The sequence below is a fragment of the Vidua chalybeata genome, chromosome 2 (assembly GCF_026979565.1).
Source record: "Vidua chalybeata isolate OUT-0048 chromosome 2, bVidCha1 merged haplotype, whole genome shotgun sequence".
Lineage (NCBI taxonomy): Eukaryota > Metazoa > Chordata > Aves > Passeriformes > Viduidae > Vidua > Vidua chalybeata.
Genome location: NC_071531.1, coordinates 112,004,422 through 112,028,344, shown reverse-complemented (window position 1 = coordinate 112,028,344; position 23,923 = coordinate 112,004,422). Strand labels below are relative to the sequence as shown.

Genomic DNA, 23,923 nt, shown 5'->3' with positions numbered 1-23,923 from the left:
GCACAATGTCTCTTCCCCTCTGGATGCAGCCTAATTTTGGAAGGAATGCTACTCTTGCTGCTTGCATTTATCACACGATGCCCATGTCTTTTGAAGAAGAGCAAGGAAAATGAAGTGAGTCCAGCATATGAGAGAACTTGCTTTTAAGGTGCTCAGAAGGATGTGGCACCACTCCCAAGGAATCCAAGAAATCTGATACAGAGCTGGAAAGTGGAGCTGTCAGAAGCAGAAGGTCAGCACATTGTAAGGACAGAAAGGATTAGAATGCCACTTTTGCTCAAGGTAAGAGTTAAATGCTTAAAAAGAATTAAATAAATTCATCACCCTGTGATGATTAACAGACATGGCAGATACAATCAGGTGTATCATTATTTTAACAGTCCAGGGTATTAATCTATTTTCCATCCTCATCCCAACTTCCATAACTGCTAGAGCTCGCCAACACCAAAAACAGCGCAAAAAGAGTGGGAACTCTCCATGTTCCATCTGTCCTTTCTTCCTGGTTGCAGCTCCATCCTCCCTGTCCTGCCCCTCCTGGTAGTCCACCAGCAGTTTGTTTTGGTCTGGGTGCTCTGCCCCCAGCCAGCTATGGGATGGAATTTCACCCAGTTGAGGTCCAGTGTAACCCAAGCATGTTTAAATTCTGGCATAAATTCAGCCATGTGCTCAGGTACTTCACAGAGCTGGTTTGGATGAAGACTAATAGAATACTACTCCAGGAAAAGGAACAGAACAGTAGATACTGAACGTGGATTATTTTATGGCATTTTGGAATTGTACCTGCAGAGGGGAAAGGCATGACAAAGCAGAGTAGGCAAGGTAACACTGCCCCTGCAGTCAGAACAATTTACTCTCAAAATTCCAGATTATAATCATCAGACTTCAACCTGAGTTTGTAAACTGCATTAGAAAGGAAGAGGAGTGAGGAACTCCAGATCAGGGGAAGTGTGGAGTAAGGTGCAAGAAAGAACTCGGGAAGGGAAGGCAACCAAGGAGAAAGAAAATTTCAAAACCAGCTGGAGTGGGTATCTGCACTGTGCTCTGGGAGACATCTCCCAGCACCATATTTTCCCAGGACACCTCTTTCTCCCTATCTCTGCTGAAAGACAGAGAGATACCCCCAATACTCAGAAATTGTTGTTTCCCTATCCACATTTCCTAATACCAAGTTCAGCATTGATAATTGCCCGATTTTAGCAGTTGAAGAATAGTTCATGGTCTCTCTCCTACAACTTCCTTCTTATGGAAACTGGAAAATCAGTCTTTGGAAATGAAGCAATGCAAACAAGTATCCTTAGAATCCTTCCAAATACTACACTTACAATAATTATTATTTTGCTGCTATGTCAACAAATGTCATAATAGTACAGTTTCCATAGTCATTATAACCTTGGCTTTCACAGTTCTGCATTCACACAGCTCTTACAAGAGAAGATGCATTAAACAAACAAGAAAGTTGAGCTGTTTTGAAAAATATTATGCTGTCTATAAAAAGGAGATCAAATGGGCTGTCCATTTACTGTAAGGTAAGATGTTTTTCTTACTTCTCCTTTCTCCAGCAGATACTATGTAAACTGTCTGCCCAAAACTGAAGCTTGGCAATGATTCCTCTAACTGTGCAATACTGATGACCAGTTGGTCAATACATGTTCTTAAGGAAACAGCCATCCAACAGCTCCTGTACTCGTATGTTTTGGTTGTTGTTTTTAATTGGTCTGAAATATGGGTTGGCTTTTCAGCTGCTTAAAAGGGAAATCCAGTTAGCACAAAAAATTTAAATTCATAACGTATTTCAGGCACTGTATTGTGACCAGTATAATTAGGGGACTTTACAATGTTTCTTAAATAGTCAGAGCTCAAAATTAAAAACCCAAGTTTGTTAACTTCCATGAAACTTAGCTGATAGCTCAGAAAACTGCTGATGTTGTCATCTTTAACCAGTGGTAACTGTTGGGGCTATTTTCCTAAGAACACCAGCTCTGCCAAATGTAAATTCATGCTCCAAAGTAATTTCTCTTAACATTTTCAAATCACATTATCTCACTACAGTTTAAAACAGGAATGACCCAAACGAGCATCCACTGAAGTTTAAAAGATAGACTATTAGTGTTTACACAGCAGACTCAAGTGATTTACAAATGTCACTGGAAAGCAGACAGTTAGAGGAAGTTTCAAAAATAAGAACTCTGAGTGTTTATAAAAATCATCATCAGGCATTATCTGGGGAGCACAGGCACTGACAGAAAATCAATGGCACTTCCAGTTCCTCAGCATCTGAGCTGAAAGCTGACTTCTTTTCACTCAAGTATGCACTGAGCCCAGAACCATAATCTAAGTACCCCGATCAGAAGCCTAAAATTACATTCTGTGAGTATTCCTTTCAGAGCCTAACATCTGCCAAGTTGACTAATACAACTGATGCTTGAGCTCCCAAAGAACATCACAAATGCCATCAATCACTATCTCCAGGGGTTTAGGAGCACTACGTTTTAAAACAAAGCAATGACTGCAGAACAGACAGTCCTCAAAAATTCTAGATTACTTTAGTTCATATAATTTAAAAATCAGGATACAAAACTGGAAGGAAAGACTGGAAGCATTTAAATTAAAGAAGCAAATTTCCAAAAGTTTTAAACACCAGTCAGACTCAAACTTTTATAATAACTAACTTTAATGTTAGAGTATAAAAAAATACAGTCATTGTATCCCCTTTTAACATGAAAGGACCTACATGCAGCTTTACAATCAATCCATTTTATGTCATGACCCCCACCTTCACAATGATGAAATATTTGCCTAAGAGAACCAAGTTCTGCTGAAGCAGATGCAATGCTCCTGTGATAATTGACTGATTACCTTTGAATAAAACAAATCCTCCTCCTCACCAGCTCAACTGAGGTGAAACTGCTAAAGTTGCACTGGGAGAAGTGTGTTGGGAATGCACTCTGGAGAAAGCACATGCAGGGAACTGTGGTCACACAGGGGAGGAAATCTGAATTTTCTCAGAAGTTTACACACATCCTCCAGCTACAAGGCATCCACAGGGATACTTAAAATCATTGTTCCCTTGATGCTGTTTATGATCATGAAATATTTACGGCCCATATGTTTTTGAAATAATGTTTTATATAATCTTAAACCCTTAAATACATAATAAAACACTTCTGTGCAGAAAAATAATTGATAGCGCTCCCATTAAAATACAATGACAATTATAAAGCCTGAGATGCCAGCAACAAAACACACATTAATAAGCAGGAAGAATTCCTTTTTACTGAACCCATATATTGGCAGAAAAAATCCAACCTCTCAGAAAAATAAAATTAAATAGTGTTAACTTCATCACAACTCCAGAGTTTAAAATAAAACTCTTACTATCAAACCATAAAGAAGAAAACTTGTTTTCCTCATACAAGGTACCCAGACTTCTCTCAAAGCAACAAGTTCCCTCTCATCAGAATTTTCTCTTCCCAAATGCAATTCTGAGCTGAGAAAAGATTCTAAGCTAGGTTAAACTACTTACTTTCCATTCAGAACTGTCATTTCTCTTGCTTTCAGAATGAGCATTGTATTACCTCCAGAAAGGAATTAAAGCATGAGGTAGCATGATTAAGTTATAGTGGCTCAACGAGCTTCTTCAATGGCTTAGAATTTGGTCACATCTTAAGAGTGTGCCAAAAGGCAGATTGGCCTGACAAAATCTGTTCTTCCCCACCAAATTTCAAGGTCCTGTTCTAACACACTAAGAAATTACAGAAAAGCCGGCTAATTTTTTTTTAAATTTTGATATATTATGCTTTCTCCATTTGACTTGTTCTTGAGAACTGTTGTGACAGTAAGAATGAAATCTAAAATGGAAACAGGATCAGGCAGTGGCCCACATCTGCCAGGGAAAATTTCAACCCAAAAATAAGCAATGAAGTTAGAAGTGCCTAAGGTATGCTCTGCCAGGAAAAAATGAGACTATTTATGGAGAGCTAGTGCCACCAGAGCTTTGGTAGTACCAGAAACATTACAGATAAAGTGAGGAAGGGAAATCTTATATAAAAAGTGTGGATGGTGCTCCAATAAACTAGGTATGAATAATGCCCTGTATGCAGTAGGGTTAATAACAAAAGTATTCCCAGGTCTCTAAGATCAAAGGGTGTAGGTTTTTATTTGTTTGGTTTTGTGGGTTTTTGAAATCCCACTAAATAGGTAAAGAAATTTTGCTTTTAATATCCATTCAATTCCACCAGAATATATCTGTGCACCAATCGATCATTTCCTACCTGTGTTCCCGTCCCCACTCTCCATCGATGGTTTACTGGTTTCTGACGGATTGTTCATTCTTGAGTCTGCATGAAAACAGAAAGAAAGATAAAACAATACAGCAAAAAAATCCCCAAATCTATTCATACCTTTTTATTCAAGGGAAGTACAGAACAGCAGAAATTTGCTATGTACTTTACCGTAAATCAGATTTATAACACAAAAAAAAAAAAAAAAAGAACAACCAAAACCAGAACACAATACTGAATCTTCCAGATAAATATTATTTCAAAATTTTCTATGACATTATTCCCATATGTGAAAACATGGTATTAAGGGAATAAAACACAGCATGCTGGAGGGCAATGATAGGTAGGAACTTAATTTTCAATACAATGAAAGTCATAGAAGAAAAAGAAGGGGGGGGGGTAAGAAGGAACAATGATTACACCAAGATTCAAAAACGTTAAGTCTGACCATCATGGCCTATATTATTCTTGTGTTTATTCCCCCTGCCCCACCCCAACAAAAGAAAGGAAATTCAGTCATTATAATTAAATGGATGCCATTTTCCTAATACTGCATTTCTATTTTACTGGAATGTCACTAACATTAAATTATTTTATATTTCCTATATATTCAGGCAAAACCATACAAATATAAAATAATTCCTCTTCTTTCTCCCTCTGGATGAATGCATTGAAAAGTCTGCTCCTGGTTTCAAAGCCTGTCAGCTGAATACAGTGCAATGCAGAGGGCCTCTCCAGATGGCAGACAGAGAATATAGTTTCCTTATATAGGAATCTATACAGATGTTCTGTGTACAGCATCAGCTCTCCAGCTTATTACCTCCTCATGCCTTGCCACCGACCCCAGTGTGCCACATTATCACAAACCAAAATTACAAAAAGAATCTCAAGACAGAACAGCTCATAAAGTGAAGTGTAAGCAAATCCTTGAGCAGTCTCTTCCATTCCCATAATGAGCTAAAAGCAAGTTCAATGAGCTTAAAATGAACCCTCTACTCCAGGATATTCTCTCGCTAGGTGCTTAAAAGGTTACCTCTGTCATGTACTTTCATCAAAGCAGTGATTTCCAAAATACCAACAGGCTGAAGAATACAGGAGCAGCATTAACTGTGCTGCATCTTTCCCCCAGACAGTACCAAGATTGCTTGGCAGTCCATGAAAGCTGGAAATGAGAAGATGGACTACTGCCATGTGCCATCACCTGCTACTACCAGTGCACAGGAAAGACAGGGACCTGTGGGACTGAGTTCAGAGGCCACCAAGATGATCAGAGGGCTGCAGCACCTCAGCCATGTGGGAAAGGCTGAGAGAGTTGGGGTTGTAGAGCCTGGAGAAGACTCCATGAAGGCTTTACAGCAGCCTCCCAGTACCTAAAGAAGCCTGCAAGAGAGCTGGAGAAAAGTTTTAGAAGGGCATGAAGTGACAGGGAAGAATGGCTTTAAACTGAAAGAGGGCAAGTTTGGACTGGATATTAGTAAGAAATTCTTACTGTGAGGGTGGTGAGACACTGGAACAGGTTGTCCAGAGATGTGGTGGATGCCTCATCCTGAAAGTTTTAAGGCCAGTTTGGATGAAGTTCTGAGCAACCTGATCTAGAGCAAGGTATCCCTGCCCATGGCAGGTGGGTTGGAAGGTTGAAACTGGATAATCTTTAAGGTCCCTCCCAAACCAAATCATTCTATGATTCTGTGATCAATATTTTTAAAACTAATATTATTTTCCACACAAACAACTGTGGCAGTAGAATCCAATAGAGCCTTGAAAATCCAGAGGACTGTAACAACCACAAAACTTTCCCTGACAAGCTAATACAACATCTCCAGAGCCTGAACTCTTCTCAGAAAGTTCCTATGCCTATTCTTAAATCTTCCAAATGTTCAGCCATGTGTAAAAGAGATCTGGACTATCAGTGGTACCCTTGGTATAAAGGCAGATGTGTTAAACTGCTTTTTGAAAGGGGGAGGGAATGAGGAGAGTACAGCTGAGTGCTGTTGGCCCACACTTCAGCAAATTTGGCCCTGTTTTTCACAACTTCTGCTTAGCACATTCAAGCTACAAATTCAGAGTCTTGAAAAACAAGAATTCTGCTAAGGGTGCAGTACAGAACCTATTGATTCCAAGCTCCTTATTTTGTCATTTACCATATCTGGATAGCATGATTCACACTCTAGAAACAGAGCATGGGTTCCACTGACTATACAGAAATGTCTGCTCTTGACTTGGCCCTCTCTGCTGAGAGATCTATGTTTCTATCTAGACATCAGGTATATTTTAAATTGAGTTTATTGTTGTGGCAACAGCACACTTAGAGTGATTTGAGGCAACAAAATGTGATTTGATGTTTAGAGTGATTATAGGCAACATGCATTTGATAAGCAGTATTCGTTCATTCCTTTACACACAGATGGCTCCTGAAATTTCACTTTAGAGAACACCAAATGGGAGTCCTTTGCTTTGGACACAAATATGAAGAGTCCTCATCCAACAGGAAAATGAGCAAAGAGTTCTTACCAGTCAAATACATTTGGTTGTGGAAACCAGGCTAACTCATAAGGCTACTGGACATAGGATGCAATTTTAAGCCCAGAGCAGAAGAATAGCTTGAACTCAAGATACAACTCGCCACAACAGGGAAGAGCACAGGTTGAGAAAGTTGTCTCTCAGAAATGGAACATGGAATCCATTTGCTGAAACACTTCAGAAAATTCATGCTAGAAAAACAACAGAGGGCCTCCTGTTGCTAGTTGGTTGCAGGAATTGAAGTATTAGAGCCAAGGTGCAGGCTACTAATGACAGAATAAGCAAAGCAAACTAAACACAGAGGGGGAACACAGCTGTCCTGTGCCCAGAACTCAAGCAGGGCAGTCACTGTTCTGTCCTATGAGGAAGCTCACACAAGAAGCCTTCCTACATGATGAGCAAGTTTGCTCAGTCACACGAAGTTATAACTGTACAGACCTCTTTCCAAAAAGCAAGCCAGGACACATTTTTCTGTCAGGCTATGCTGCAAAATACATCCTTCTAGAATAGGTTTTTTAGTACTACACATACACAAAGTTTACTTAACTACCAAAAGACTGTCTAAATGAAGAATATTTTATTGTAAAGGTCTATCCTTAACAAAGACCTCAAACATTGCTATTGAAAAAAGCAGCAAGTTAGAAGAAGAAACATCTTTCTGGTAGTGCTCAGGTTCAAGCAAAGGATAGCATCCATTATTTCACCAGCTGACTACTTCTTGTTCAATCTGTGGGCCTTCTGCATGTAAAGCATCAAGAACAATGCAGCCATTTCCATTGCAAATGGTATGACATCCATCTGAAGCACAAAACTGCTACCAGCAAAACAGGCTCATATCCGCGGGATACTCAACCTACCGATTCATTCTATGTCAAATAAAAAGGCTACTTGGTTTATACGTGCTCGTGCAATTTCTGCTTCAAACTTAAAAGAATAAACAAATGAAGTGGGCTAAAAAAACCCCAAGCCTTAATGCCTTCACCTTTTTTCTTTCCTTTAGATCTTCCTTGGGTTTTAAATAAAGGCCCTGGGCTACAACTTCTGCCAACATTATCTAAAAACAAACTCCCCAGAAGGAAGGATCGAAAGCAGCAGGTGCATGATTGAAATCAAACTCTCAGGAGTGAATACATTCCATGCTGCTACTCTGCTAGCAGGGCTGAGGTGTCGCCAGGCAGTGCTGTGCCAGCCTTTCACACACCCTCAGGAATATTTCCAAAGGCATTCAGGAGAAAGAAGCAGTGGACACCGGACCAACATGAAGTGTAATAAAGACTGCACACAGCTGGCAAAGCAAAGAAAATCTTAACATGATATATAACATTAACTGTTTCCTTTCACCCAAAGTTAAAGTGGAACTGCCTAATAATCCATTTGCACCAGCAAAAATGATTCATTTATGTGCATGGGAAAAAAGAAGTTTAATGTGAGTGAAAACATAACAAGAATTATTTAGAAATTAATTTTCAAAAACCACATCATATTCAGAAACAAACATACTCAAATGTCTGCTTTAAAATTTACCATTCAAAAAAATATCCTTTTACTTAGAGATATAAGTTCTTATATGAACTTATATGTTATAAGTTATATGTTATAAGTTCTTATATGAACTTATATGATGGAATGAAAAGAATAATAATAAATATATATATATATATATACACATTGAGCTTCGGGGGAGAAAAGCCTTGAAAATAAATAAAACCTATTGTAAAATTGAGATGATCCATTACTATAAATAACTTTAAAAGACACGAGGAAGGAATTATGGCATGTCTGTTCCGCAGTCCTGATGGAATCTCAGCGCAGGAAATATATTATCCCAGTAACCTTAAGCACAGCTTGCAACGGTATCAATGGCAACCACTGTGCACTCCCCCTTATTTTCTATTACACATGAAGAACCTTGCTATATTAAAAATACACACACAACACATACATTCTGTTGTGGAATGGCTCAATACAGTTACTAAATTCTTTCAACACTTATGCTCCCTCTCATTCATTTTAATGCCTTAAAATGCATAACACACACATATGCAAGTCAAGCCCAGTGTTTGTTAGAAGGCAAATGCTTCTCAGACTGAAATCCTAAAAGCAAAAGGTCTGTATTAATATCACCCAAGTCTGTGCAGAGGAAACGAATTCTCCTGGAGCGAGGGAAAAGAGGGAAAACAAACAAACAAACAAACCAACCAAAGCATGTATTTCCCTGGTACAGATCGTGCTATCCATCTAGCAGGCAGCTATTTGCTGCCGATTCACTGGTGAGCTTCAGCCCCACAAATACCTTCTGCATATGTGATTAAGCCACTATGCATAGTCAATCTCCCAGCCTCGGTGTCCATAAGAAAGAGCTGAGCTGGTACCCACCTAGAACGTAGTCGCTGCAGTCCAGCATTGCTGTGGTATCCTCTACAGGTTCAGATAGTCCAAGGAACGGGAGAATGGCAATTTCTATCAAATCTACACTACTGCTCTGACTGAACATGAAAGGGAGTGGGGAGGTGGGGGGAGAAATACAACTTCAGTTACACCATAGCAATCTTCAACTGAACAGGGAAACTTCAGTTGCTGTGTGGAGTTTTAGTCTCTCCTACTAGCTGTGTCTGACATTGTCAAGGCGACTGAAGCGTGAAAAGTTCCCCTTTTTGTAATAAAATAGAAACAAAGATTGCAGCTGGCAGTTTCCATAATGAAGCTTAATCAGTATGCGCCTGATTAGGGCCTTATGCAAATCTCCTCTCGTTAGCACAGCAGCCAGCACTTTGAAGTCCATGAACAATTCATTTGCAGAGTACACTGAAAGCGCTCCCTGCATAATTTAAATCACGGTATAAATATTTATCAGCTCATTTACATATTAATTGGCAGTGCATGAAGGGAAAAATTATCTCCCGAGTGCCAGCATAATAATTAGGGAACAAAATGAATTTTCTTCCAATAGCTTGGCTTCTCAGCCCTAACTCAAGCACAGTACCACAGGGGATCAGGGAGGGGAAGAGACAGAGTTCTGTTCAAATGCCACTGAAATGACACGTACAAATTAGAAACAACTCTACAGACTTAAGCACCTTTAATCTTATTCCTGCTGGCAACAATAACATCAGTAATAAAGGGGATTTGGAAAAAGCTTTCCACACAATCCAAATAATCCCACGAAAACAATTAGCAAGGTAGAAGCTGAACACAAAGCTGTCAAGCCGGTGCTTGCACATCTGCGTGGAGTTTTCCACATGCGAACACGCACTGTCTCAGCAAGGTCCCAGGCAGGGAAGAGAGTCCTGCCAGGGCAAGGAAGTGGCACGATTCCCTTTAAACGGCTAAAGAGCTTGGTGATTCATTATCGAGTAATCCCTTTGCCACGGCCAACTTAGCAGCAGTGGATATGTCAAGTATTGTGTAACATTTGACACCCATTAATCTATCCCGAGTGAAATCAAAATAGATTTAGTCTTTTGCTTTCCAGTGACTTCCAAGAAAAAAAACAAAAATCTATTACTAATCCCTTCAAGCATGTACACAATATGGCTAAAGAAAGCTTATTTGCAGAGCTATGGTTTTTCAAAGGGGCATGTCACACCCACGTTGCATCTTTGAATCACTCAGTGATAATCAGAACGTGCTTGTTGCTGTGACCACAAAGTACACTGGAGCACTGGAGAACTCAGAAGAGGCTTTGGTCTATGGAGAAATCAATCTTCTTTTCCAAAAGTGGTCCACAGAAGTAAGTGGACTAACTATGACGCTCTAGTAAACCATTTCAAATAGTTTGTTTGCCACTCAAAAACTCATGTCCTAAACAGCAAGAACATTTATATAAAAATTCAAGCATGATGCGGCCATCACAAAAATTTATTACTCCACATTCTGATGAGGAAAAAGTAGTATGATGATGCAGATGATTACACGGTTGAGCCACCCACTTCCAGGTGCTAATGTGAATTTAAAGAGTAAGTTGTTTTTCCTTTAAAAATACCATAGCTGTACTTTTCTTCTCCTCATTTCTCAAGTGAATTCAAGCACCACCTCTACAAACAAGAGGGAGTGAGAGAAAAGGGACTTCTCAATCATCCAGTACTGACTGGAATTTATTTCCACGCTTGACCTCTTCTTCTGTTCAGGTTCATATCTCTACTTAACACAAGATGTTCCCAGCTATATATTTAACATGAGTGATCTACACTTGAAAAAGATTGCGAGAGGGAGAAGGTGCTCCCTACTACGAGGAGACAACTGCATGTGCTGAATAGGTTTTCCTAATACCTTGTTTCCAACCTGGTTTCCTACTCACTCACATGTCCCACTGAGACCTCGGAGGCACACATTCGTGGTTCACAGACCTTCAGTAAACTTCACTCCTGCATACATACTTTTGGAGTGCGCTGGGAGATAATCCGTTTGCTTTATCGGAAGAGCCTGGACAGCAACGGTGTAACCAAACACTTGGCAAAGCAAGTGGCTGAGCTGAGGCAGCAGCAGAGCAGGACAGCAGTGATCTCCTCAAACCAGAGGGTGCTGGGCTGGTGGAACACAGGTGCAGCCCCGAGGGCGCAGGAAGTGACTGTTAGAATCTGGCAGGCGTGTGGCCATGGCTGATCTGCCTCACAAACATCAACCCCCACACAAACCTTCACTGGAGCTGCCACATCCACTAACAGCCTAATTGAAGTAAAAACTTATGTGTTGACCTGTCAAACTAACAACTGGCCAAAAAAAAGAAGACAAACAAAAATGCTCCCCAAACCAACCAAAACCAAACACCACAAAAAACCCAAACCAAATACTTCTTTCAGTGATCACTTCATTCTTTGACAATTTTATTATCTTACCTTTTACCTAAGCTCATAGAATCATAGAATGGTTTGAGTTGGAAGGGACCTTAATGATCACACAGGTCCAGCCCCCCACTCTGGTCAGAGACACCTTTCACTAGACCAGGTTGCTCAAAGCCCCATCCAGCCTGGCCATGAACACTTCCAGGGATGGGGCAGCCACTTTTTGTTTTGCTCTGGTTTTTTTTTGTGTTTGTTTGTTTAAATTTACCATTGACAATCTTTTAATCTCTGCTGTAGTAGAGAAGGAAAATGTCTGGGGAAGAACGGTGACTATCACTCTGCTCCAAAACCAGTGGTGGAATACATTCGTTTAATGTTCTCTTCAGGTTCTGCCACAACACTGCCCATTCTTTTCTTTATGGCTACTTATTAAAAGGTACTTAACACCCTGAACCAAGGACACACTTCTAGTACTCATGTTTAAGCAAAACACCACTCTGGGCTTTGCTCACAGTTTCATTTTTCCTCCAAAGGCACCTCTCAGAAGAGAAAATGCTGCACCTTGTGATAAGTAAAAAGCTTGCCACACCCCATGAAACTACAGATATCGAAAAAAATGAGTCTCTCCTCTTCAGCCAATTCTACAGTTTTTACATTAATGACTTTCCCCCCCCCATATTCCTATTCAAACTCTTCCTTAAAACCAAAGGAACTATCGCAGAGCCAGGTATGACAAAGGTAGATTTTCTTTAGCCAGACACTTCGGAACCTGCAGATAACATTTCAGGAGACTCTTTTTACCCCATTCACTTCTTTTTGTCACTTTCTATGTATTTTCCATACCATACCACTTCAAATGAATGTCTTCTTTTGCAGTCTGCCCCACAAATGTATCGTTTTCTTTATTCAGTTATAATGACAGTACCTGATTCCTTAATAATTGTTTTTGGAAAGGGAACATCATTTTTACCTGTAGACTATGCAACTCTTGGGTTTTTTTTTTATATGGATGTGTTTCCATATATTACTAAAATGTCATTTACTACATGCCCTCCATGACAGGTAAGAAATTTCTGCCCCTATCCAGCTCAGTGACAAGCATGACCTTTGCAAACTTCAGGGCTGCACTTTCTGATGAGATTACCCAATAAGCCAACTCATTATTTCCCTTTTAAACAGTGTACTTGGAGTGGAGTGCAAAGGAATACATACAAATGGAATACAAAATACAGGGAAAGGAAATACAGTATTAGCTGCAACATTAGCATGCTGCCTTCATTAGTGTATCAATGCCTAGGACATTTTACCTTGAAGGTACTACATTTTAACTCAAGACATTTCCAAGTCTCCATCCCACCACCCAAACGAAACCTAACAAAAATTTCAACAAACAGAACTCCAATGTGTTATTTAAAAAATTGTAAAAATCACATACTTCAACAAAATAAACTGTTATTAAAGTTGGCACAATCCTCTTAGAGTAGTTATGGACAGACAGACAGCAGTCTGTTCATAGCTAGGGCTGCAAGCTAACTCTAATTTTAGCCACCACCTTTGACTGTGGCTAAGAGAATTGATTTTATCTGAAAATTGGTAAGTTTGCTCTGAAAGCCAAAAAGAGCAGTTGTCTGGAAAAGTCAAATAAAATTGGCCTGGTTTAGACTTACGGTCATTAGGCAATCACTATGAATTGGAATTTTAATCTATATCTAATTTTACTTCTCACAAACTCAAATCACAACTATCCTTTAAAACTTTCAACGACACAAAATGCCTTTCAAAACTCCTTTGTGTACATTTTGGAAGGAAATTAAGTTTGTGGAAAGCTAAGCAGGAATGCTAATTTATCTTACCAATGCAGGACAGCAGATACTTGTTAGCACCTGATACATTAATATAAAAGGGTTTGTTTGTGGGTTTGGTTCTTTTATACAACTTATTTTTGTCCACAGAAGGTAGCAACTACCATGGATTATGTCTTTTTTTAATAAAAAGAAAACTGTGTTCATGACAAATTTACAATACCACCACACAAGGAGGGAAGAAAAAAGGGGGCAGTGATACGATGAGAGAAAACAAAATAAATACCCTTATTCAAAAAATACAGAATTATAACTTCCACAAGCAAACAGCCTTATTTGAAACTCACAGCTAATTCTGCCAATCAGATGTATCATCTGAACACTTTGCCCTACCCTTACTGCCTACAACCCATAGCACATAAGAAAGCATCCATATGCTATTTACATGAAAGTTTTACATCCATCCTGTTGAATGTTTTCTTTTCAATAGCAAAGGCTACAAATTCAGTGCAGTCAACTCTTGTTGTCTAAGTAAATATTATTGTCATAACATTTACTTAGAAATGATGGAATATTTTAAAGGGCAGCAAACATTATGTCTTTACATGTCCTGAATTAAGCTCTCCTGTTCCACTCATTATGTTTTCACAGTTTTCATGACTATTTCATGATGGCTTGAGACTTTTTCTTTCGTGCTGTTTTTAGTGGTTTTTGTTTATTTACCTGCATCATAAGCACTGACTCCAGGAACTCAATTCAAAAACCAACGTGAAGTGTCACACCTTTGAAAACCAATTTGTGTTTAACTACCACGTTCTACCTGCCACAGAGCTGTTGCACATTAGCACATTTTGTTATCTTCAGGGCATTCACCTCCTTCCAATTTAACTTGAAGTTAGCATAGACAATGAACAAATCATGCTGATTCCACCACACTTCAGGTACGGTTCAATACCACTACATATCCATTGTTCTAGTAAATTTGTATATGAAAAGTAATATGCGAACTTAAGCAGGAGTTTTAAAAAACACACAAAAATGTCTTATAATGTGGCTATGGGAAACACCTGTTTTGAATTTTTGACCACTTATATGGGTCTCATTCTCCCTTAAAATTATTGGTTTGTCAAATCCAAAATACTCCACACTGACAAGTACTGAGCACCTTGGGTAGATGTATTTTATCTATTAGTTAACACTTGTATTTTATTACAGTTACAGGGTTTGCATGCCTCACATCACTTTTCAAAAAATGACTGCAGGACAAAATAAAGTCTGAAAAGAAGACTGATGTGAAGTTACATGAATAAAACACAAGGGAGGGCTGGAGAACAAGATCAGTAAAATTTCAACATCTATCAGAATTAGGAAAAAAGGAATTTAAGGGTGCATGTCTGTGTTATAGTAGTACTGAGGGGAAAAAAAAAAGGCCATATTACTTCCCCTCCTCCCCAGCTTCCCCCTTCCCCCAAACAACACTCAAAAACAACCTCATGGAAAGCTTTCAAGCTTTTATGGATGCTGCATCTTGGGGCAGCTGGAGAACCTGGAGCACCACCAGGCACCAGCCCCATGAGGAATGGGGTGACCCCAGATTTCCCCTGGCAGGGAACACCAGCCAATCCTCATTTACCTCCTGCACCTAAAGTGGGGTCATTTGTTCCCACAAATGACATTTATTGGAATGTGTCTTCTCCACTATGCTACTGAAATTGTAGCATACATTTGAATGGGAAAGTTAAATGCAGTTCATACTGCCAAAACTCCAAGCAATGAAGGTAGTTTCAAATTGTTATTGCAATACACACTAAAAATACCAAATATTTCAGAAAAAGACATATTATCTGATATGCAAATCACAACACAATTGACTTGCCTTGACATAGAAGAGTACTTATGCCAAGCTCAAATATTGAACAGAAATACTTGTTTTAGCAGCTGTATGAATTATTACAGCCTGGAAGCATCACTGTATGTGCATTCCAAAAGCATTAATTTTGCCTCCCTGTGTCCACTCACATAATAGAGACAGGCCCTCAAAGCTTAAAAATGTTATTTTCAAACTCACCTGTAAATCAAAACATAATGCCTTATGCCAACATGCTGTTTCCCTGTTCTCCACTTTGCCAAAGCAGCAATTACTAGTCTAGCTTGATGAACAGGGGCTCTACAAAGATGAAACTAATTCAGTGTATGCTTAACCACACAGCACTGCTCAAATCCCAGAGCCTCCACACCACTTGTCATTAACTACACTACAGGTCACTCTCAAAACACATAAATCAAAGTCACGGGTTTAAGCTTACAATGAGTCCTGCTGGAGCCAACTGGATTCATCAATATCAACAGCACTGATAATATTTAGCTCTAGTTAGCTAATTAGAGTGTTTGACAAACAAATTAATAGCAAAAAGCACATGCAAAATCTCTGCAGTTCATCCTATGAACTGAAGTTGCAGGGCTGCTGTGCCCACGCAGGAACTGCTTTTGCTCTCTCTACCTTAATAACTATCTCAAATCCAAGGAAGGATATTGCTTTAATGCCCTCAGCACACTGATCCAGACACTATTAACACCTGTAGGAACCACAAGACATGTCATGAGAATGCTTCTTTCTGAAGCTTAAATTATTTGATCTCAAAAGAGGAAAAGGCCAAATTCCAGACAAGCTGCTTTGTATGTTACAAATTGAACAAAAAATTGCCAGATGCAAGATCTGAAGAAAGAAACAGAGTTATTCACACTGCAGACACTGATTCCATCCATCAGCACACGTATCCAAGAATCTATCATTTTGGCTGCTCAGAGCTAACATAAGACTGTATTTGCTATCAGCCAGGGGAAAAAAATAATATGGAGTGCTTGGGCACCTGGGTCTTTAATTTACAATAATTTAGGAACAGCAGAAAGTGAGAACCACAGCATAACTACACATATAAAGTATAACCTGCGTGAGCTTTTCCACGAGATGTTCACAAGCCTGGTTTTGCCTGTTTTTAGCACCTATGCTGTGCTAAAGCAGAAAAGGCATTGATCAGCTTTTCCAGGAAATAACCACTAGAAGGGGTTTACTAGAAACAATGCTGAAGGGCAGCATGACTGACACCTGTGGCTGTGTTTGCAGAGGATTTGCTGGGAAGACATGCTCATTGTATTTGCAGGCCCATGGACACACCACTGAAGACAGGAATGTCTTGTTTAGTTCTCCAGCAAATCAGAGAAGAGGTAAACTTTTCCACACTGCCTCACTTTTGTCCTTTTGTAACTTACTTTGATTGGAACTATTCGCTTGACAGGTGTAGACTCCTCTCAAAAAAAAAAAAAAGTCATGATCTACTTTAAAATTACAGAGTAAAAGAAGACAACTGAAAAAATTAGGTCAAAAGGCCTTACTAAAAATTTTCAAATGTAATGCCCAGAATACTTAAATTCTTGCCCATTCCTCAATAAAACACAAGTTTCACATATGCATATTTGATTTTTTTTTTTCCCACAGAGAAGTCAAAAATTAAAACCAGAACACTTAATTTAGGGCTCTGTGAGGACCACAACCATGGGCCATGACTGCTGAGGCAGCAAAAAGCAGCACTGCTGCCCTGCTGCCTCTTACACAGCTCCACAAGAGATGGTCTGCCTTAAAGCTACTCCAACTGCCAGGAGAAATACTAACCCAAATCTGTTTTTTAATCCAAGAGGGAGAAATGTTTACCCTGGTGAAACACAAAGGTAGCAAGGACACAGAAACAAATGGGAAAGATACTTCCAGCAGGTATATTGCCTTAAAACTTTCACTGTCTACAGTTTCAGTCCAGTCCTGTGTTTCACATCCATCTTATGAATTCTCTCATGAAAATTGTGTGACAAACAGAAGAAATGAAAAACTAAAATCTCACAACAACTGTTTCTTTCCTCTTTGGGATACTGACTCTCAGCACCAACACTGACAACTTTTATCAAGTACACTTACATATGCACATACCCCATCAAATGCCACACTGGACAATACTCTGATTTCTGGTCTTACACAGGCCATTTCTGTGCTCAGACATGGAAATGTGATTCCTACACTGCAAAATTTAACTACAGAATCACTTATTTTCATCAGCTGCATTGAAGAAGGCATTAGAATTGCAAGGTTTTGAAAGTAAAGGAAATGGGGAGTTGTTGACTGACAGCAGCAGCAGCAGAGTAACAAATACAATTATACAAGTAAATAGTTTAACACAGACCCAGCTTAGAGCACTAAACCCCAAATTCAAGGAACTGCTCACATAAGAATTTAAAAATAACTACTAATAACTCTAAGATGTCACAGTAGACCAATCTACAGAAATTAAACAAGTATACCTCATAAATGTCTGAGACCTCTGTATAAAACCCCTGTAGGCTGTTCTAGAGCATCAAGCCAGGCTCAAAACTGGAATTCTCAAGGGACACCACAGCTCTGGTGACATTAACAGATCAGAACTGAAGCTGTTTACAAGCAACCACACATTAACCCTCAGAATTTTTCATATATACATATACACACACACACACATATATATATATATAGTTGATATATAAACATATATACTTTATATACTAAATATAACATCTATATTTATGCACATTTTATGTTTTATATGACATCTATACTATATTATAAACAATGTATATAAAATATGTTTATATTATTATTTTTTAGAATAAGGTAGTGATCTCAGATTTCTCAAAGCTTCTAAGCCTACTGTTCTGAAAACAGTTTACATGTTCTGTTTTCCTGCTAAAACGTAGATAACAGTGCCAACCCAGGGGAAGAAATAGCATAAGGAGCAAGTCAGCATACAGTGCTGTTTTCATCACTTTTATCCAATCTTGATCAAAAGGCAAGTTGCTGTAGTGAGAATGAACAAGAAAAAAAGTAAAGCCCTTAAGTGCCAGGATACCATCATCCCCAAAAATCCAGCCACAAGCAGCCCAAGAGCTGCCAACTGACCACTGCTGCTGACTTGAATGAAAATCATTCCCCAGCCTTCTTAGGAAGTCAGTCACCAGTGAAAGAAGAGCAATTCAGTATTCAGAAAAACCCCCTCAAGCTAAGCTCTCCAGCAACACTCAATATTGCACTGACATTTTAATACTGCACTGAGTTGATCTAACATGCCATTTGAAAAGAAGGACCTGTATTCCACATTGCTTTCACAATCTCTCACCATCACAGAGAGATTACTCATTAAAAATGCAGAGAAAGTTAGCAAATTCTATGGGATTTAACTAAGTCAGAGGCAATTAAAAAAAAATCCTTTGTGACATTCCATTTCCAACAAACCTCACAACACTGGTGAAATGCATGTAAAAAGGTTACAAAATTCAGAGCCCTGCATGAGCCTGCAAGAAGTGTGAATACGAGCATCTTTTCCATCCAATGTCACAGTCTCAAAACGACAAGCCCTTTTTTGCCTGCCTACCGGCGAGTCTACACTCCTCTTTTCTTCTTTTGAATTTTCCCCAACTTAAATTGAATGCAAATAAGCCAGGTGTGGTCCCCAGAGCAGTAATCTGCAGATAGTCCCCACCGAGTTCCCATAGCAACTTGCACAGCTGGCCACGAGAAAGAGGTTGTATCTGCTTCATATTGGCTACAGAGTTTAAACACTCAGCAAGTGAAACACCAATTACTGCATCTTGTAAAGGAAACATCTACTAAAAAGCACATCCATTTTTCCTTGATTAACACAGGAAAATAAACCTCTGGATATGTTCCTAGACCAGCAATTGCTCAGCATGTAAAGTGAATATTTGTTATTTAGAAGAGGTGATGCCTGCGAAGGAAATGGCTTCTCTTTCTTTTCTGCCACAAGGAACTGAAGTTTAAGAAACACCACAGCATTTGGAAAATGCCTGCCATTCTGTACCTTGCCATCAAGAAAAAACATAGCTGGAAGAGAAAAGTCAGAAACTCAAATCCTTCTGGACAAGTTATAAGACTTCCACAAGACAGTACCTCTCTGACAAGTGCTTTGTAATATTTCAAATTTTTACTGACTCTTTCTGTATCCGCTTTCTAAGTCTCAGTGTAAAAGTCCAAAGTTACTGTGAGTGACAAACAGCTGTTCATTCCATACAAAACCTGCCCTTTGTTCCTTACCTACAAACACAGATCCCTCCTTCTATTAATTCCATGCCTTTCTGCATCCTGCATGCACAGCTCACTACTTTAGCCTGCAGCCCTTCACCCCAGCCTTCTCACTGCTTCCATACCATTTCCATGCCATTCTCACCAATTCCATACCAGCTGGCTAAACAACCAGGGACAAGGCACTGGGGCTGCTTTGGAACCTGGGGAGGACTGACTTGGCCCCATATATGTACTGGATGGTCAACCCACCAGAAAAGCCATACAGATAAGGACCAGCCTTTCTCTGCTTTTCCTTTGGCACAGCCACAAGAAATCTCTGCTTTCCTCAGACTGAGGTTTCAGGTAAGAGCAGCCCCTACAGGCTTAGGGGAAAGGATGGGCCCAAGCATCCCTGCTAATATCCCGTGGCTCTTGGGAAGCAGGAACACAGATGGTACCTAAGACACTGCCCACCCTCTCTCATCCCCAATTACAAATCAAAGATTTTTTGGGGCAGAGGATGTTGTTAAACATGAAGTAACCTCAACAGATTTTTCTTTGCCATGAATCTGCACTAACATCCTGTTGAAGCCCTGCAAACTTTGAGGAGCCTGCAGCAAAGAGTCCTACAGTCCAACCATACAATAAAGAATATTCTTCTCTATTTTGCTTTGAATCTATCTACTTCTGTAGCACCACTTTAATGTCCCCTACTTCTTGCACAATAAGAATCCATGAACTGTAAGCTTCTATTCCCCCTCCATGACACTTTACTGCCATATTCCCCCTTAGCTCTATCTTCTAGGATGATAACAGTCTACACAGTTGTCCATTAAAAGTGTGAATGGATTCCATAAAATAATTCCTAATGCTGCTTTTCTATGTATTTTTGTTAATGTCTGAGGAGAAGAGCTGCACAGTCTAGTACAAAAGAGAAAGAAGCACTAATGGATTGTGGCACCATGCTATTTTTTCTTATATTGCTTTGCACTCTGATCTTTTCTTGTTAAGTCGTAGCATTTGATTGGCTTTTTGACTACTTGTTGAACATGAAAATACAGCAGCTATTTCCATGAAAAATTGTAACATAAAAGATCTCTTACATGAAGCATTAGGAATCCCTATATTAACTGCACATAAACTCAGGACCTTATCTCTTGTTCAATAGGAACTTAGTATCATTGAAACATCTGTTCAATTTGGTTAAAATTGGACAACTGTTTCTGAGTGGAAAGGAAAAGTCAGAAAGACATAACACAAACCTCTCTTTCCTTTGGAAATCTGGTTAAGTAAAAATAACAACATTATGCTTATCAGTCCCCAAAAGAGCAGGAGGTTGATAAGAAACAGACTCAGTATCAGTCACTCCTGTTTGTGCTGACTTTACAAAATATCTGTCCTTGTACCTGACATAACCATCTCCCAGTGATCCTTATTCTTCAAGGAGGGCATGGCAAGCTTACCCAGGAACATTCAGCCTGTAACTTCACAAGAGGCCACCATTATGCCACTTGTCCCATATGAGAATGTACATTTTAGGAAAGGGGAAACATAAACAAACAGGAGCAGTTCAATATGCATATTGGACATTAGCTATAAATTTTATTCCTCCATAACATATACAAGACACTGTACACCTCTGAGCTCTTTCCATTATCCCACCTGTGGTAACTAACTTGAATCCATCACTAACTTGAAAGCTTCTCATTTGCTTAAGTACTTTTGGTTTTCTTCTCTACCTTTTCTGCCTTCCAGATTTCTTTTCTTTTTCTAATCAGCAGCACTTCAAAGAAACAGCTGAGCTGGTGGCATTAAAATGACCAGGGAAACACACAAAGCTTTGGCAGGGCACAACCACTGAGCAAGAGAAACATGCCATTTAGTGTTAAAAATGATGACTGTAAGCCCACTCAGTTGGGGGAGAAAGAAAAAATCACAATTCATTAGAAGGAAGAAAAAAATAGTATTCCTCTATACACCTGGCATAATTTACCCTGTAAGAACCACACCATATTAACATTGACAGTCCACTGCATATTAATAAAAGCCAAAGACTTCAAAACTGAAGGCACTCAGTCTGTATTGCAAGCCAGTAAATTTGCACATTTTACAGGAAGAAATAAAAGGGGCATACAACTGGCACAGTCTGGAACCTGAGAGGCTGAAAATGGAGAGATTTTACACTGGAAGTGAACATGCTATTTTGAAAGAATTAGTAGTAATACCAGCTAATAAACAAATTATAACAGTATAAGAAATAAATATTTAATGTCAGGTGTTAAGGAGGAGACACTCTAAATGCAAATTTACCCAAGCACATACACACATGCTCTGTCCTCTCACTCACATGTATCCCTTACACCAACAAAGAGGCCAAGTTTTGTACATCTCAAAAATATAGAAGATTTAAGTAGATATTGATTCTGTCTTCTACAGCTCTCACCTCTGCTGTGGTTCCTTTCATGGTATTTGTTGCATGCTGAGGACAAACCTGCACTGAAATTGCCCATATGCAATTCAAATGTCATTTGACCAACTCTCCATGGTACTTGCTTATGAACAGCTTAAATAGGGGATGGAGGGGAAGGGAGAAGCTAATAGGGAGGAGTGAAGGTTTTGCCTTCTGATGAGATCTGGAGACAAACACAACATTTCTGTAATAAAAGGAGGCCATTGAGCACCTCCTGTGTAACTTCAGCCTCAACTTCCAGGTGATGGATGAGATTAAGAAGAGTCTCATTAACACACTCTAATAGACAGAGCTATAAACCATTTTCTTAGCTTCAGCTGTTAACTGGCAGTTCATTTTTTATAAGGCATGCCCTAAGACTGAAATCACCAGCATCAGTTTCCAGCAACTGGATCTTTCTGTGCACCTTGGGCTGGTTAAAGAGGCTCCCTCAAGCATAAGACCCCTTACACTCAGTGAGCAAGTCACTGTTCACTAGGTCAAACTTGGTATAACCAAAAATTCTGAATTTTAAATTCAGTTTGGCAAGCTTTTCACATTCTGCATCCATCACATCTCTGGCTTTGTTAGCAACTCTCCTGATGTTACAAAATTTCCTAGCAGCACCATAAGGTTAGACTCAACCATATTTGTAACTCAAGTATTGTGTTATCATAGGTATTGCCTCACTCCAAAAGCCATTTCCTGACTCTAATTCATCACAATTCAACTCATTTTTAGAGTGCACATGTTTCAGAGCACAAGTTCCTCTACTAAAAGTGAAGCCTACATCTTTTTTTTCTAGGTGTTTAGCAGACACTGTATTTAGCTGAATTAAAATAAATGGGTAACTTAACAGAAAAAAATTGGTGACTTAGACCCCTTTGCAGTAATGGGCCTGATAGCAGCAACTCCACAATATTTGCATCCAATGATATCTTCACCACTAAAGCTTCCATACTTCTTCCTCATCCCTGGCAGATACGGAAAGCACTTGCTGAAGAAAAAGACACAGCCAGTAGATTTTGACTTTCCATTAACAACTGTATTGAAATTTTTCAGTTGTCCTGTCCTTAATCCTTTTAGTATGTGTTACTATTGATTTTGTATCACTTTAATTTGGTAATCAATGAAGTAAGCCATTCTAAATCAGATACATTATAAAAGAGTGCATTTTATCAATACAATTACAAAACAGAGCTTTAATCTTAACAAGAACTGAAAAGGCTTACAGCAAATTCATCTGAAAAGACTTTCTCTCCTACCCCAGAAAATTGTATGAATTGACATTAGATTATTTTTATTGACCAAAAATTGTCTATCAGCAAATAAAATTATCTACTTACTCAAGCGAGTGCAACTGACCTCCAGCTTTTAAAATAAAATTGTCCCATTTTTTGACATTATTGACTCACTCATTTTTCTACCCCCTCTCTGCAGCTTCCTTGATCACTTAAGATTTACCAACATCAACAAACACATAAAATCAACAAATTAGAGAGTTTTCTTTCCAGTCAGTCTAAATTACTAAATGCAAGCTGCCTTGTCTTGTAGATTTTAGAAATCCAACTCATACAGTCTCTCCAGCATTCCTCTTCCTCCCCACTCCCACTTACTTTGAGAATGGCATTTTCTCTTAGTTTTTAGGAAACACTTAAGGCCACTCAAAAGCAGGCGAGCAGGTGGTGATGTGTTTAAGAACAGAGGTCCTCACCCTTCTGCACATTTCAGAAAGTGTCCAGGGACTACAATTCCCCAGGCTGGTCAGTCAGCCTAACAATTGTCTCTCACCAAAGAGGGGAGTGGAAATTCCATTATTTCCTCTATTTTGGGGGCTTGGTGTGGCTTTTTGGCACTATTTTATCAGGCCAGAGAGGTGTCTAAGTAGTGCAGAAGTTGATAAATGGGGAGAAGGGGGAGGGAGAGGTGCTGCTGTGGTGGCTCACTTTGGCTCATGAAGTCCTACCTGTAGAGACATTCATCCTACATCA

General features: G+C 39.3%; 1 protein-coding gene across 9 annotated transcripts in view; it reads right to left on the bottom strand.

Moving 5' to 3' along the window:
• The window catches only part of POU2F1 (POU class 2 homeobox 1), a 113,568-nt gene that overhangs the window by 49,116 nt on the left and 40,529 nt on the right, over positions 1-23,923 (bottom strand). For all 9 annotated transcript variants that reach the window (XM_053934304.1, XM_053934302.1, XM_053934301.1 and 6 more), the window contains exon 2: positions 4,272-4,337. In XM_053934304.1, the coding sequence (XP_053790279.1) occupies positions 4,272-4,337 (66 nt within the window). The remainder of the gene's footprint in view (positions 1-4,271; positions 4,338-23,923) is intronic.